General features: G+C 41.8%; 1 protein-coding gene and 1 long non-coding RNA gene across 4 annotated transcripts in view; both read left to right on the forward strand.

The window, feature by feature from the left end:
* The window catches only part of LOC103052532 (uncharacterized), a 67,278-nt gene extending 52,816 nt beyond the window's left edge, over positions 1-14,462 (forward strand). For all 3 annotated transcript variants that reach the window (XR_015795059.1, XR_015795058.1, XR_015795060.1), the window contains one exon: positions 14,212-14,462. This is a non-coding gene — a long non-coding RNA (uncharacterized LOC103052532). The remainder of the gene's footprint in view (positions 1-14,211) is intronic.
* Positions 14,463-14,495: 33 nt separating this feature from the next.
* The window catches only part of NDST1 (N-deacetylase and N-sulfotransferase 1), a 36,594-nt gene continuing 33,072 nt past the window's right edge, over positions 14,496-18,017 (forward strand). The window contains exon 1 of the mRNA XM_007423963.4: positions 14,496-15,027. Coding sequence (XP_007424025.1) covers positions 14,521-15,027 — 507 coding nt within the window. The 5' untranslated portion in view covers positions 14,496-14,520. The remainder of the gene's footprint in view (positions 15,028-18,017) is intronic.

Genomic DNA, 18,017 nt, shown 5'->3' on the forward strand with positions numbered 1-18,017 from the left:
CCGTGCAGGAAGGAAGAGGGACTAGTAAAGGCAGGAGGCGCCTGGACCATGCAATGTGAATGATTGAAAATGGCAGAGAACAAAAGAAAACCATCTTATGGCTCCAAGGTGGAATCGTTGATTAAATAGTTTTCCTTGTACCCCCACCTTCCGTGCATCTTACGTATCATAAGTGTGCATTTTTCCAACAAAAGAAAAGTGCTGAGGTGTGCTCTGCGGGTGGAGAGGGAAAAGGAAATGTAATGGTTAACGTCTACTAAGCACTTTGGGAGATTAAAAGGGCTATTTAGAGCTTTAGCAAAGGAAGTGGTTGAAACTGTGGCAGTGCTCTTGTCATTCCAAGCAATTGCCTCTGGGAAAATTTCTGATTGACAAAGGAAGATGCTGAGCTCAATGTAGGAGAACAAAATGCTCTTCTGCTGAGAGGCTGCAAGGAAACATCTTTCTAGGAAGCCCTAACGTTCTTTTTCTTGTCTATTCTTGGTCTATGTAAAATCTCTTTTAGAGACTGCTGCTTTGTGTACAGACACCATTGTGTATATCTTGTGTGTGTGCCTTCAAGTCAATGTTGACTCCTGGTGACTGCCTGGACAAGTCCCTGCAGTTTTTTTGGAGAGATTTTAGAAGTGGTTTGCTGTTGCCTCCTTCCTAGGTCTGAGAGAGAGTGACTGGCCCAAGGTCACCCAGCTGGCTTCGTGCCTAAGGTGAGACTGGAACTCACAGTCTCCCAGTTTCTACTCTGATGCCTTTAACCACTACACCAAGCTGGGTCTCTGCAGTTAAACACAGCTGCAGTTAAAATTAACACCTAACCTTTTGCCAAATCATTGTTGAATGGTTGAATTCTGTGTTTTCTCCCCAACATGGGACATTTCATGGTAGCTTTTCATCTATTTGTAAATACGTTGAGCAAAATGCAAAATTCACTTGTTGATTGGTTCAACAAGTAATAGAGAAATGCCTTACTTTCCCTATTACATGGATGGTTCTATTTCCATCGTTTTGATGGTGCAAAGAATGCTCTTGTCTATATCAAAGAATACTATTAAGCTCTGGAATGAGCACCCAAAGTGACTTTCAAATGCAAGCAGAATGGTTCAAATACCAAAGTGTCTCCTGGCTAATAAAATTCCATGTACTGTACTTTGATTTGAAGATTTTCAGCCTTTCAGAATCGAGGGAGGGAAGGAAGAGTTGTGTTTACGTGTTGTGATTCTTGGAAGCTTGTAGAGCTTTCCTGGCCATGTAGTGTAAAATGCTGTTTCTTTATTTCTGTTGTGCTGGAAGAAACCCAATTGTTTTCGCCCTTTATGAAACAAAATTATCTGATTTAATTTTCATACACACACACATACACACACACATAAGTACATATATACACACACACACGTGTGTGCGTATATAGGCAGTCATCTTCTCCTTCACAAAAAAATAAGCCTCCTTCCCTTTACATAGAACACATGGGAGAAAGAGAAGTAGAATCTTCATGGCCTAATTTCCCTGTATATAGGTTTGTAATTTGAAAGTAAAATACTCCCTGGCATTATTGTGTTGCTGCTTTAATATCCTAAATCAGGGTTCCCCAAAATGGTCAGTATTAACCCCCAAGGGTTGATGGGACTATCCAAGGGGTCGATAAATGGTTGGGGGTCAGAAGTGGGTCAGTAGGTGGTTGACAAATGATAGAAGGTTGATTTGGGTCAAATATTGTGGAGTCTATAGAGCTCCACACCAGTCTCTAGTCTCGAAGGTGAGGTGGCTAGCAGTGAGACAGTATTACCCAGAGTTGGATGGTCAGCTGCCAGTGAGAGTGGCCTTGAGTTGTCTTTGTCAGCTGTGTGTTGTTTCTGGCCTTGTTTATCAGCGTGCTTTGTGTACTTTGTGTTGTGTCTTTGTGACCTTCCACCCTCCCCCTTGTCTCTCTCATCTCCCCTCTTTCTGGAAGGATATATGTATGTGTAGTATTCCTGTTCACTACCCATACTAAGTGTACTCCCCCACCTCAAACTCTGTTGGAGAACCAGTACATTCTTAACACCCATAGCAATGGGAGAATAATAATATTTATTGTTATAATCATTCATAGTACTATTAGTTAAAGTAGTATTTATTAAATTGTTTTCATATAGTAAATATTTGGGAGCTGATGAACAATCTGAAACTTCATGAAAGGATCAATCAGCTGAAGAGTTTGGGGATTCCTGTCCTAAATGAATCTTATTAATAAGAACTCAGAGAAACTTGTTCTTGGAACTAACCACTTCCAGGCCAGGCTGCTATGGAAGAAGACCTGGCAGAACGTGAGGAGCCGTTGCTGGAGCAAAAAGGACAAAGATTCATGTATATTTAGAAGGCAAGGCCAGTTTACTTAGTCACCTATTGGAGGGGGGTGTGTGTGTCTAATTTGCATTAGATGCAAAAAAGACTCTTAACAAGATTTTTAAAAAGTATAATCACTGGTAACCTGTCTGTGTCAAATGGCTGATGTTAACCGTATGAGACCATTCTAGCTTGAGTCTATCTGAGGAGCCCAGTTGCCCAGATATCGTTATCTGGGCTAATGATGTGTGTTGTTTATGCTAAGTGTTGCACAGAGGTTTAAAAGCAAGATGGCCTATTTTGTGAACCATCAAGTGAGAATAAGAGTTGCTTTAGTGCAGAGGTATATGCATGGAATTAATATATTGTGATGGATTCTAGTAATAGTGGATGCCAGGCTATTTTACTGGAATATCTTGTGTAGGAATTAAGCAGTTTATTGTACTAACTGCCCATCAACTGTGGTCTTGGCCAGAAACCTCAGCTTAAGAAATATAGAGTATTCTATGTTTGCTGAATATTGATAGACAAAACAAATACACCCCCCCGTAGCAATCACTTTTATTAAAAATATACTCATTAACAATAAAATGTATGGTAAGGTCTTATGCTCTGTGCAAGATGATACTTAAGTTCCCCTGCCACAAATTGTCACAGGTAAAAGGCATATAGACAATGCACATTGGGGCAACTCTTCTAACCAGATTTCCAGATGAGTCAAAATCTGACTGAATCTCAAAGATGTGTTTATATACCAAATAGTGTTAAGGGGACATCTTAGTTGCAACTGTATTCCCTCTGTCACACCCGATCATAGTGTAACAATGCTTGTTACGGATTTAAAAATAATGTAATCCCTTTTTCTGATGAGCAGAACTTGTTGACTATAATACTTCGCTTTTTCATCTAGATTTCACCAACATTTTACAAGAATGGATTAACATGGAAGCACTGTGGTATTCTAAAAAAGTAAATTGGTAGAAAGGATTGATAAAGAATAAAAAGAGATATTGGATAAAAGATAAAAATTACCTTTAGTGGAATACAAGCTTAACTTTATATTTGATAAAGCCTAAATAAAACAAAAAGTCCAGGCTTAACAGAGGAATGGATACCAGGAGTTTGGAAGGAATAACGTATCAAATTGGGCACCCAAGCACAACTGGGATGTGCTTGATATGTGAACTTTCACCACAAAAATGTAGGTGTTAAAGTTTGTGTCCCTTAACTGTTAGGCCTATGGATTTCTAACCACAAGGGGAAAACAAAATAAAACTTTTAGAGATCCCCAAATCTAATTCAAAATTCCCCCAAGTGAACAGAAACAATGGAGGTAAGTAAAACCATAAGGTCCAAAAGGCAGAGAACAAGGAACTGATCATTTTAAATTAAAAAAAAAAAAAGCAAGGCAGGTGCCAGAAATGATAGGCTTTAAGATGGGCTTAGAACCAAATACAAAGTAGGGTCACAGGAGTGTATCAAACTGACCTACAACATGGTCACCAGGAGATGGAGCAGGTATAGTTTCATAAGGAGAGGCCGGAGTCAAGTCAAATGAGCACAGTCGTGCTCATCAGAAGGTGAATAATAAATCAGGTGCCTAAGGTCAAGGCTTTTTAACACCTGACAGGGACTCTGTGCTTCGGGCTAGGAAATAACAGGGATGAAGCCATTTCAACCAAGCTAATGGAAGATATTGTACAATAAGGGTCTGCCTGATAGAAGTCATGTGTCTGCCTTCCCAGGTAGACCAGGCAGGGAACACGACCAGATGAGCTAATTCTACTTTATTGTAAGGCTACTTTAACAGAATCTTGCAAGTCTGAAAGTACAACTATCCCGCTGTCACCTTTACAGCCCAATAACTTAGGGAGGGTCCCTTCTGAGCCTCTTGCTCTGCCCACTATGCTGCTGTGGGCTGTTCCTTCTTATCTGACCATTCCCTAGGCAGCATCTCTTCACCTGGTCTCCCAAGGACATTCCCACATACCATTTAGAAAATGAAGTTGGTCTGCATTTTGCTGAAGATGGTGAATGTTTGACCTATTCCCTTGAGAGATTTGTTACAAGAGGAAACAGTTCTGATTGTTCATCACTGTGAATCTGATGAAGTGAGCTGCGGCTCATGAAAACTATGCCTTTTAATATAGTTTGTTATTTAGAAAAGGTGGTCCCAGATTCCTCTTTTTTGCCACCATAGACTAACACTGCTCCCCTTCTACAAAATCATCACTGAAGAGTCATTAACTAGTATATTTTGACAGGAGTCCTTAAGTTTTCAATCTAAGTTAATTCCAAAATTTGACCAAAATGAATCCTAGGGTTGTGTTACCTTATAAATATATCCTGTTTCATAATCATTACAAAATCTTACAAGGACAGTCAAGGACAGTTATCCTAGACACAACTTCTCTGGCTGCCATGAATTTGGATTGCTGAAAGTCACAAACATGCAAGTGGAAATGGAGTTGCAGATAGTATGAATTTTGAGGACTAAGCATTTTCCATTCAACTTGTCTAAGCTCATATGCAACACTATTTCAAGATACATTAACAAGCTTTTTGTATGTTACCCCATAGCTGACTGACTTTATATTGCTGGTTAGGAACAGATTATTCCAGATACTAAAGATAACAGCATATGATAAAGAGATTTCTGTATCTGGATAACATTTAGGACAAAACAGAGAACTTGGTGTCTTCCAGTTATTTGGATTACAGCTTCCATAAGATTTATTCAACACAAATTACAGGTAGTCCTCAAGTTATGATGGCAATTGGGACCAGAATTTCCATCGCTAAGTGATGCGGTTGTAAGGCGCAACATCATGTGACACTTAGTGACAGCAATTCCTGCAGTCCCTGTTGCCATTGTTAAGTGAGGATCATGGGTTGTTAAGTGAGCACTTCCTTACCACTTCCTGCCAGCTTCTAAAAACCAAAATCAGTGGGGAAGCCAGCAGGAAGTTGCAAGTCCCAGGCAACTTGCAAACAGGCCACCAGGCAAGTAAGTGGCTTCTGCTGAGTGGGAAAGGGAGTGAGGGAATGTGTGGGTGATTGGGGAGGCACAGTGTGAGTACAGCAGGGCTTAGGGTGGTGGCTGCTGGGTGGGAAAGGGTGCATGAGGGACCAGGGAGGGTGCGCATGGTGCAAGTGTGGTGGGACTTTGGGTGGCTGCTACTGGGTGGGAGAGGATGTGTGAGGATGGGCAAGTGGCCGGGGAGGGTGTGCAGGTGGTGGGGGAGGTGCGGCACGAGCGTGGTGGGGCTTGGTGAGGGTGTGCAGGGGCAGGGGAAGTGCGGTGCGAGTACAGCAGGGCTTGGGTGGATGCTGCTGGGTGAGAGAAGGTGCACGAGTGGTAAGAGAGGTATAGCACAGGGCTTGGGTGGCTGCTGGTGGGTGGGGCAGGGTGCAGAGATGTCAGGGGAGGCGCAGGTGGGGAAAGGTGTGCAGGTGAGAGAGACTTACCAGAGCAACTTGCAACCTTCCCTGCCTGCTTCCCCATTGACTTTGCTTGTAGGAAGCTGGCAGGTAAGGTTGCAAATTGAGATCACGTGACTGTAGGACGCTGCAACTGTTGTAAGGTGAGCTGGTTGCCAGGCGCCCAGATTGCAATCACATGACCGCAGGGGTGCTGGGACAGCCAAAACTTTGAGGACCAGTCGTAACCACACTCATTCAGCATTGTCATAACTTTGAATGGTCACTGAACGAGTGATTGTTAACCAAGGACTACGTGTACAGAGGATTATAGGTGTGCAATCAAGAGGCAAAAATATTGCTGATCCAACTATATGGTCAGTTTTTTTGGGGGGGGCTTTGAGTCAGTTTTGACTCCTGGCGACTGCACGGACAACTTCCTGCAGTTTTCTTGGCCTTGGCAAGATTTTTGAAAGAGCCTTGCCATTGCCTCTTTCCCAAGGCTGAGAGAAAGTGACTGGCCCAAAGAAACTCAGCTGACTTTGTGCCAAAGGCAGGGCTAGAACTCACAATCTTCCAGTTTCTAATTCAGTCCTGCTACAACCAACTGGGTCTCTATATGGGATTACCTTTATCATATTAGGTGTACATGTATACACATACATTACACATGTTATATTCTTAATCTGTTTGAAAGAGAAAAGTGGTTGCACAAGAAGTCTATTTCATTACTATATCTATGATTTCTGAACTTTATTCCAGGAAGAAAATGGAATAAACTTAAGAAATCAAAGGTATAGTAGTTCTGGCTCTAGCTCATTTGTGTATGAATTGTTACCTGCAATCTATATGTAGGACCATTATCTTCTTTCTTCAGGGAGGGACAAAAATAACTGGATTAAGCTAGGTACTTCTCAGCTACTTCTCAATCAGCTTGCTTAAGTAACATTGTTTTAAAAATTATTTTGGGTAATTGTTCTTTGCAGCATGGTATAAGCAAAGAGGGATGGTAATTCAAAGATGGCAGACTTTTTAATTTAAGAGTTAGGGTTAAGGTAAAAGGTAATTACAGTAGGCTGTCAGCAGCCAGACTCAGTCTCCTGATGCACCCTAATATGTCCAACTAGGGAGTTTTTAGCCTTTCCACCAAGGATTTATTTCAGATTACAGGTTGTCCTTGAGTTACGACCACTTGTTCAGCGACTGTTCAAACTTGTGATGGCACTGTAGAAGGGGAACTTAACGACAGGAGTTTAGGCTGTTGCAGCATCCCCGTAGTCGCATGATTGCAATTTCCGATGTTCCCTGTCAGCTTCCCACCAGCAAAATCAGTGGGGAAGCTGGCAGGAAGTCAGAAGTCACGGTCACGAGTTCCTCACTTAATGATCCACGCAGTCCTTGCTTAATGACAGCAAGTGGGACTGCCAAAACTGCTGTGTGATGCAGTCACGTGGTGTTGTACTTTACAGCCACGTTGCTTAGCGATGGCAATTCTGGTCCCATTTGCTGTTGTAACCCAAGGACTACCTGTACAGGAAAAATAAAAAGGAAAGTGTTTTGGATTTTCCTGTCCAAACCTAGTAGTAATGAACTTAAACTTGGGCCCGTTCTAAAACATAAAGTGTAACACTGCAGTTTTGCAACTGGAGAATGTTTTAATGAGAAATTCCCTTATTAAAGCTAATTATGCTAAATGTCTAGATATAAGAAGGGGAATGCAGTATAATGGAGAAACAAGTCACCCTAATTCAATGGGGGTTTTAATAACTGCTTGAATAAACTGTTGGATTTTGTCACATGTTCAGGATTTGTTACAGAGAGAATAGAGAGAGATCATCTGAATGTTCTGTTTGGATATTATTAGGCACCTTACCACTCACACTTATGCTTCTTTTTCTTTCAAATAATGTCCTTTAATTTTATAAAAGATGGAGGATAACATAAGGGCTTTTTTGCTTTTATTAATGTAATATAAAAACAAAAAATAAATAATCCAGAAATTTATGAAGAAAGGAAAAAACCTAGAAGAAAACACACACAAGTCATATGCTCTGTTGCTTTACCCAGTCAAGGAAAATGTTCCATCTCTAATATTCTGGGTATAGACAGGAAATCAGAAATAATCTAGTGGCTGAATTCACCTTCCCAGTGATCCTATAGTTGAGCATCAAAAATGCAGACTGGTTTTCAACAGTGTATAAAAGGATTTTTGAACCACGGGGGGTGGTTCCAAATATCTTGATTCAGACCCTTCTGTATGGGCTTAACTCGACTTCTTACTGAGCATTGCTGTGTCATACCAGAAGGTGGGGGTTTGTAAAACAGTGTCTTATACCCACTTCAGAATAGTTAAAAACCTGTTTTAGTTTTTCTTACTTGGCTTATGTCCCACCTTTTTATCTAGAAAGCACTCAAGGTGACCAGTCCTGCACTGATGAATGAGAAAGCAGCTGTGGTGTGGTTTGAAAATGCACTTAAGTGCTGAAAGTCAGCAGAAGAGTCAAACTCATGTTTGACCAAAAACCTCAGCACTCTGATTTGGTAGGGTAACCAGGGGCTAATTCAGCTGGGAGGTCCTCAGCTATGGCCATTAGAAAAGCCTTCACTGAATAGCTAGTGACTCATGCTGGCACTTATTAATATCCTTGCTTTCCCTGCTAAGATGGCAAGGTGAGAAACGGCAGGCCATTGGCTGCTCCTCTGCCTCAATCCAAAGGCTGCTGCAGGTGACCTAGATATCTGTGTTCCAGCTTTCAACAAGCCTTGGCAGCTCGAGCTTGGAAGACGGGAGAGTTGAAGAATGTTTAAAGTACTTGCAAACAATGAAAGGAATGCCTTCCAATGCAGATAGAACGAATTGTGACAGGCAGGCCTTGTGAACATTTCCTATAACGTACATAAGACAGAAGCTGATGTGTGTCAGGTGTAAGAGAGCAAAACCCATGTGACAGAGTGTGATATGGTTGGAGATCTTGAGGGTCAGCATCTTATCCAAGGTTCGCTGAATCCTAGTTGTGCTCTTCCTGTGCTTGCATTGATGTTTACAGATTGTTGCCTTTTCCACGGTGGGCAGGGGATGGCAGGAGGACACTATGGCCCATGATTTTTAGCTAAATTTCCATCTGTATTATTGCACCATGCATTCCTTGCCAGTTTGCTTCAGTACCATTTTCTACTTTGTGCTGCACATTAGGATTATTTGCTTTTGAACAGAGCCTTTCCTGCCAGGAAATCTATGTGGAAAAGTCCGAAGAAGCTACCAGAGTTGAACTTGACCTGATGGAAACTTTACTTTTAGGTTATACAGGTAGTCCCCAGTTTAAGAACAAGTTCCGTTCCCAAGGTCTGTCCTTAAATTGAATTTGTATGTAAGCTGGAACAGTATTATTGTATAATACTGTATAAGTAATATTGTGTAACGAACTCGAACCATTGTGTATTTAACTCGAATCGCTGAGTATTTAACTCGAATTTTGCTACAGTGGGCTCCATTCTTAACTATGGCTTGTTCTTAAACCAGATGTTCTTAACCCAGGGACTACCTGTATCCAAGAGAGACAAGCAGTATTTTGTTTCAGCTTATTTGTTAGTTAAGTTTGAATATCATCCTTCCTTTAGAAACTCAGTTTAAAATATTTACAGTACAGTTTTATCCTCACTATAGTTCTATGCTCCAGGTTAGGTTGAGTGGTAGTGACTGATCTCAAGTGATCAGTGAGATTCATAGATCAGAACCTAGATTTATTTATTTAATCCATTTATATGTCATCCAACTTGCAAATTACAGCTCTAGGCAGTTAACATAAGATTACAAACCAGAGCAACACCAACAGGATTTAAAGCACGCATGCACACACACACACACACACGTAATGTAACTGAAGCTAGCCTATATTTGTGGGAGTTTCTGCTCCCTATTGATGGGCTCATCCATCACCCTGACCCGGTTCCTGGAGAAAAAGCCAGATCTTTAAGACTTTATACAAGGCCAACATGTTTGGGGCCATTTTAATCTTGTGGGGTAAGCTGTTCCAGAGGTTGATGCTGCAACAGAAAAGGCACACCTTCTGGTCTTGCCGGATGATACCATTCTACAGAGGGGACCCAGAGCATGCTCACTCATTTGGATCTCTCGGGATGGGCAGGCTCAATTGGAGATAGGCAGTCCTGCAGCTAACCCAGCCCTGTGCCATAGAAGACTTTATAAGTGGTAATCAGCACCATGATTTGTACCCAGAAACCTACTGGAAAACAACACACTATTGTTCCTGGATATCCTCATCAGCAACAACAGCAAATTTGAAATGCAAGTCTATCACAAAAACAACCCACACTAACCAAGTGCTCTATTTTCAAAGTAGCAACCCAATCTCCCACAAGAGGAACTGCGTAAGAACATTATTCAGATGAGTACCCATGCACAGCAGCAACCCAGAACACCAGAAAAAGGAAAGAGACTGCCTATACAAAATCTTCCAACAAAATGGATACCCATACAACTTTATCAAAAAGTGCCTGACCAGTCAACCCACAACAGCACAACCAACACAAGCTATGAAAAGGATAACACTACCATACATTAAAAACATCTCAGAAACAACCAACAGATTATTACAACCATGTGGCATTACTGTAGCACACAAACCAACTAAAGCCCTCCAAAGCATCTTAAGTAAACCAAAAGATCCAATAGCCCAAGAAGAAAAAACAGGAGTCATCTACAACATACTGTGTAAGGACTGTAACAGCCACTATGTAGGACAGACAGGCAGAAGGCTTGCAGAGCACATCCATGAATACCAACTAGCAATCAGAAGACACAATGAAAACTCCTTAATCTCATAACACATGGACAGACTCAACCACAGTTGCAACTGGGAAACACTGAGCATCCTAGACCAAGCCAAATCCAAAAACACTAGGGAATTCCTGGAAGCTTGGCATTCAGACAAATCAAATAGACACATAGAAATAAACCATATTTACACGTCATTCAAAAGAGACAATAAAAGAGCTAAGAAGGAAACAAAAAGACCAGAACACATTCTCTCCAGCAGCCAATACCTAGACAAGCAGGGATTAACACCAGACAGACGATGAAGCAGAAAACAGTACCCTAATCAAGGAGCTATCAAGGAGAAAACCACACCCCCACCAAAATGGGCAGAGCAAGCAAACCCCACACTCGCACTGATGATGTTACCTAGTTGGGTAATGAAACATCTGCAAACAAACAACCAAGCTCAGAGAGCACCAAGGACTCCACAATTCAACCCTGAGGTACATTTATTCTCTTCTATTGGCGAAATGGATTTGTACATAGGCCCTTCTGGCCAAGATTGCCATCTATTCTTTAAGCAGGAGGCAAGAGTCCAGGAGTTGGATAGATGGCACTAGGAATGTATTTCCCTCTTACTTATGATAATCTAGCTGTCCTGAGACTATCCTAGTCTAAACTTTGTTTCAGGTGTTTCTCCTTTTAATTTTTTTTTTTTTGAATGTATATCAGATCGATTAGGTGGCAGGCTTGGTCAGTCAGATTAAAATGTTCTACTAGCTAGTAGCACTCGCTTATCAGGGGATATAAATGTTCTTAACATAGCTAACCAATCTGTTTGATTGTACAGTCTGTGTAGAGGAAGAGCTGTAATGCAGCATACTAGAAAAGCTCTTTAGATTCAGAGTACTGTCTTCCTGTGGACTGATGGAGCATCTACCCTAGGGAGCTTTAGCTTGTGGGAAACGATAGTTGTGATTCATTTTTTCTTTCTTTTTCTTTTTTGTTTTAAAAAGTTTGAGTAATGTCTGATTAAGGTTTAATGAATAGTAGAATACAAGACTGAACACGTCACAACCAGATTTTGGAAATTTTGCCACATGTCTCAACTTGTATCTGAATGGTGGGGGCTTTGTCCTCAAATGTAATAATTAGAGGTGCAATAAAAAAAAACAGTAAGAAAAATGATTGTGGCTATTGAACTACAACCTTAATGGATAAACTAAACATAATAGTTTTAACATACAGAATCTGCATTTAGTGAGCAGTAGTTTGGAAATAAAAATTCTGCAGCTGGAGGGATTGATCTTTTTTAGATCAAAGCAGATGTGAAGAAAGTAAAATATATCCTTTCTTGTCCCACCTACCCCAAAGCACTACTATTTGCATTGTAAGGAAATCCATAATTTGCAACAGTGGGGATTTTCTTCTTGGGGCTAATATTAAATGCAGATTTTTTTTCAGAATCAGAGCAGAGGCACAGAAGAATATGTTTCATGTCATACACCTGCTGTGCTCTAGATCATTATCACTCTCAAGACAAAGACAGATTTAACTTTATGTCTCATTTAGCCCTAACTGAAAATTCAGATGAATGTTCAAAGATCAGCTTTTACTGAATAGAATACCATATGGCATTGTTGTGATCTAACATACTGCATACATTAGTGAGAAATTTGAACAGGTACGTCTGCTAGCATGTACGACTACTTTGTCCATTCTTTGCATCTCTGAAAGTAGGAATGCCAAAAGTTATGTCTGTAGGAAAAGGAATACTGTGGCTAAGGAAAATCAGAAGGCACATGTATATGATAACTGATCCAGCTGTGAGCTGGCTGGCCTTATGGTGTATGAGGCAGATGTGTCATCTGTGTGGGCTAAAGAGCAGGGCAGTATGGACCACATACATGTGACCTGGTGCACGTCTACACAAGGTGTTTGATTCCATGCTCCTGTTGTCTTTATTTGGCAGTTGAGTTAATTTGCTCCTGGCTCAGCTGTGGTGCAAGAGGTACCACTTGGAAATGGATTTTCAGTTGGAAAGGCAGGGATTTTCTGGGCTTTTGGAGTGAGCTGTATCCCAATGCAGGAACTCTTGTCTCACCTCTCCTACAAGCTCCTGATTTTTAGCCACAATGTAAAGGTCATATAAGGAGAATGATGGCCTGCCAACATCATATCTCCTCTCCATAGCCCAGGATGAATTTGATAACATTTTGCTTGAGATTTATTTATTTTTCCTGTTGGGCAAAGCAGATTTTTGTTGCTACAGGACTGCAGAAGTCCAGTAAAGCAGTGATTTTTTTTGTTCCTTATTCTCAAAGTTTTTTAATCAACAGAAATGAAGATGATTGGAAAATGAAGGGATTGGGAAATGGAAATAGTGGTGATTTGGAAGTGCCCTTGCATCCTTGAAAATATCGCTTCCCAAATATTCCCTTACACTTCGTAAGTTTACTTGTTGACTGAGAAACTACAAAACTTACTGCACTGAACTGCAGTATGAGAATAGAGAAACTGGGTTTGCCTCTCAAAACTGGGATGGATGAAATACAAATTTTCTGTTTACCTCTGTATGCTTTCCTGAGGCTGTCTTGTGTCAGTGTGTACTTTGATTTAAGTTACAGGTGAAAGATGGTTAGAATCTGTGTCACAACCATTTCCATTGAATAATTTTCTCTTCTTTGGAAGAGTAGCCTTTAGAATGGCTCTTTCAGTGGCTGTCTATAGGAGAACATTTGTAATTGTTTCATGTTTTTGTTCCATGAGTTTAAAGCTGGGCTGAGGGCCCCCTCTGGCCTTTGCAAGCATACAAAGCAATGGCAGCATTTCTTACAGTCCTCTATACTGTCAAAGTATTAAAGGCTTCTTGTGGCATGTTGGCAAGTGATTGACACTAAGCTGAAGCAGGTGCAGAGAGTGTGGCGGCTACCTCAAAGCTACGTGGGAGTGATCAGCTAGACTGGGAAAACAAACTGTGGGTCCTCTGTAAGCTTGTTGCGCGTATGGTTCTCTGGACTGACGGGCAGCTGGCTTTTTTTATTGGTGCACCAAGATTGAATTGAGGTGGGGGGAGGGTCACTGCAATCCTACATTTACAGTTTCTCTATAAAGCTAGTTGAACTTGGTTGAAGGTAGTCTATTATTCTCTTCCTGCCTTCTGTAGATTAAGTCCTCAGAAGGATCTAGTTTGCGCGTATATATATATATATATATTTCATGCACGAAAATACATTTTAACTTCCTTAGCTATTTCTCTGACTCCTTCCTTGTGCTATTTATGTGGGTTCAAATAGCCTGGGAAACTTTTTTTTAAAGATGAAAGAATGCAAAGAGTTGAATGCTCTGGAGAGAAAAAAGAGCATCCCTAATCATCTACCCACTGGCATATTCTGCTGTCCCAAAGAATTGGTTTGACACACAGTCCAGCTTTTGTTATGCAGCAGTGGCAAAAAGTGCATTGCATGGCACATGATAAGGAATAATAAAAAAGGAAAGAGTACCCATATATGAGTAAAGTGAATTTTCTACTATTCCAACTGCATGACTTAGAGGCCAAGTAGATGTGAGGGGCCCATAAATTCTCTGTGTGAAAACAAATGTCATGTCTGGGAGGCAGAGCTTCTGAATTGGGACACAAGGCTGTTCCCCAAGTGACCTGTTAACATACTTTTTTCTTTTGCTTCTGATTGCAGACCCAAGAAATCACCATGTGGTTCCGCTTCTTGAGAACAGTTCCAGAAGGCCGAGGCTGTCAGATTTCCATCCTAATAAAACAGTGATGATGGTATTTTTATCTGAGAAAGGAACTTTGAATGGATTTGCCATGGTGACATGAAAAAGGACCAGGATGGATAATGGACTGTCACAGGGGCAATTCCATACATGTATGGCCTCTTTGTGAAACTATCTCTAGTCTTTCCTGAGTTGAGACCTGGAGGGAAGGAGGGGGGCAGGGTGGGTGGGGTGGGGAAGGAGCTTGAACACTCCTTTCCAAAGCAAGAATGACTTTAGTAAGGATCCGGAGGAGTTTCCGGCAGGTATCTCCTCAAGTGGTGCTCTTCTTGCTGTTTGCCTTCTGCCTGCTCAGTGTTTTTGTCTCAGCATATTATTTATATGGGTGGAAGAGGGGACTGGAACCCTCTGGGGATATCCCCAGCCCAGACTGCGATGAACCGAAGATTGCTCCCTCACGCCTGCTACCATTAAAACCCATCAAAGTGATAGATTCTTCTCGCACTGACCCCTTGGTTCTTGTGTTTGTGGAAAGCCTTTACTCCCAGCTGGGACAAGAGATTGTGGCCATCTTGGAATCCAGTCGTTTCAAATATCTGACAGAGATTGCGCCGGGGAAGGGAGACATGCCTACGTTGACTGACAAGGACCGAGGGCGCTTTGCACTTATCATCTATGAGAACATCCTGAAGTATGTGAACCTGGATGCCTGGAATCGTGAGCTCTTGGACAAGTACTGCGTAGAGTATGGTGTAGGAATCATTGGCTTTTTCAAGGTATTTCAAATTTAAGAAAATGTTCACTGAAGGTGATGGGAAGGGGAGAGGTGATATACTGACTTCTGGAGATAAGATTTGAGCCACAGTGAAAAGCAGAATAAAAGTATATTTTAGCCTACTCCTAAAGCACAATAAAGTTATCAAAGAGGAACTATGTAATTTCAGGTTGCAATTCTCTTTCCTGATTCCTTGTGAAAGATGATTCTTTGTTAGTAATCCCCAGGGTATATTTGTGCTTCTCTGCGAAAAGAAAGTGAACTAAGTAGCTAAATATCCTTTATTTTTTACATGCAGTTTTGTTTGTCTTTACATCTCAGAGGCAGGGAAAGAAATATTTCACTCCTGAGATTTTAGAAGGCCAGAGGCATGCAACATAATATTGTATATCCTAATCAGATATTTACCATATCTGCAAAATATTCTGAAATTAATTTACTTCACCTTTTATGCATAAAATTAGATGGTGATTCAGAGACAGTGTAAGAAAGTCTTCTCTCTCCATAGTTGCTAGCCTGTATCACTCATCTTCTTAGCGTGGCCATGGTTGCTGGGAAGAATGGGAATTCCAGAATGTAGGGTGGGAATAAACATTGCTCAGACAGCCTTATGGTGGAAGATGATGATGTGGATAGTATCAAAGTTCATTCATTGTGTGCATGTCAGGAAATGAGTCTGTTAAACTTTAGAAAATTCTTCAGTTTCTCTCTTCTTACCAAATTGTTCTCTAAACAGAGTTATTTCTACCCAAGACTTGAATTGATCGGTTAAAGAAAGTTCTGTCATAGCACCCCCATCCATACCTCCCTCCTTCTGTAGCCTGGACTGCAACAACACTGAAAATGAATGCAGTTTTGAAGCCTATTGTCCTGATGTCCCACACCTTTTAATTGAATGGTCTATATCTGATTTTCTTTTTGAGATATATTGGGCATGACCTGATCATGTTTCAGAGAGGTAGGTATTGCCTGAAGGAGCTCTGAGTTGGCTGTTGTTCAAAAGTAGGACAAAGAACTTCTCCAGTATACAGCTTCTCGCTTGGGTGACCGTTTTCCCATTCCTGCTTCTTGATACTGAAGATTTTGTCAGCCCCTGGACTGATAAGTAAAAAGATTATGTGTTGCACTTGATTCGAGATTTGACCAGTGCTATCTGCAGAGGAAAGTCAGAGTGACACAACATGGTACAAGCAGAGTCATGGTATTTGGCCACAACACAACATATGCCCCACCCCTTTTCTAGGTGCATTGTAATGTCACAGACATGCCTCAAAGGTGTGGGGCTTGTGGCTTGATGCTGTGACATTGCTTTCATCATTCTGATCATTCTGATGGAAGTAGTGAAAGCCTGTGGATGTCACTGGTTTTGACAACCCAACTAACATATCAGCAATGATTGTTTTAAGAAATGATTAACCTGTAGGTACAACAAAATTATGCTTGGGAAACACAGTGGCTCTGTTGCAGCTTGTCAGGGTCAGGATTCCTGTTTCCCTTGGTGATTCTTGAGTTTCAAGGAGGTAGAGAGGAAGGACATAAGTGGTTTTTCTTTTCTTTTTTGCTTCCTCTAGGAGGTACACACCAGGGCATTTGATCCATAGGTCAATCACATTTTTATATTTGAAAGGCTAAGCCAAGAAGGGTAGAAATTCAGGGGCAGAACTGATGAGGCCTAAACAAGATTTTTTATTCTGACATTTTCTGAAGTTGTCCTGCAGCTTTTGATACACATCTTTGCACAGTGATTTTGTTTCTTCAGCTCTTTATTGCTTCTTTGGTTCATATTTATTTATTTAAAGTATGTCGCAGTAACTCTGGGTGACATAGAAAGATTAAAACCATCAAAACAGTATAAACTTATGATGCTCTGGTTAAACAATAACCCCTAAAACTGCAACACATCAGCAACAGAGCTCACCTACCTCCCTGGCCCAAAGGCCTGGAGGAACAGCCAGGTCTTCATATAGCCTTATGAAAGGCTAACAAAGTCAGGGCCATCCGGATCTCTGGGGGGATGCTGTTCCACGGGGCAGGTGCAGCCACAGAGGAGGCACAAGTCTGGGGTCCAACAAGATGGTGTTTGATGGAGGGGACCTGGAGCATGCCCTCCCTACTAGGCCTGGTGGGGCAGGCAGAAACAATGGGGGACAGGTAGTCCCACAAATAGTCTGATCCTATGCCATGTAGGGCTTTATAGGTGGTAACCAGCACCCTGAATTGGGTTTGGAAGCCTACTGGGACCCACTGCAGCTTACAGAGCAGTGGTGTTACATGAGCATATTGGGAGACACCAAAACCCGCCCATGCCACAGCATTCTGGGCCAGCTGCAGTTTCCACATGCTATGCTCTTCAAGGGCAGCCCCATGTAGAGCATGTAACAGTAATCCAAGTGGTAGGTGACTAAGGAATGAGTCATATGAGCAAGGCCTCCCGGTCCAGGAATGGGCACAGTTGTTGCACAAGATGAGCCTGTGCCAAGGTCACTCTAGCTATGGCTGCCACTTGCTCTTTGAGCAGGAGCTGTGAGTCTAAGAGAACCCCCAAATTGCACACCAGCTTTGACTGGGGAAGTCACCTCCTAGGCAGAGTTAAAGATGGAGAATCTCCAGAACCAGGGGGCCTAAAAACTCATAGCCACTCAGTCTTTCAACTGAGTTGATAGAGGAGTTGTCCTCCTCTATCCAGACTCCTACAACCTCCAGGCACTGGGAAAGGACCTTGATGGCATTGCTTGGTTAGCCCAGGCAGATATGTACAGCTGGGTATCATCGGCATACAGATGACCTCCCCCAACTGCTGCATATAGATGTTAAATACAGCCCTGAGATACCCCACAAAGCAGAGGCCTCCAGCTCAACCTCTCCCCCTTCCCAACACTGACTGGAACTGGCCCTGGAGAAAAGAGGAGAACCACCAAAGAACGCACTGTGCCTTCCTCTCCTAGAAGATATCTTGATCAGTGATATCAAAGGCCACTGAGAAGTTAAGGG

Source organism: Python bivittatus, unplaced genomic scaffold (genome assembly GCF_059951505.1).
Source record: "Python bivittatus isolate LINGU-HERP-01145 unplaced genomic scaffold, Pbiv_v1 ctg000080_np1212, whole genome shotgun sequence".
NCBI lineage: Eukaryota > Metazoa > Chordata > Lepidosauria > Squamata > Pythonidae > Python > Python bivittatus.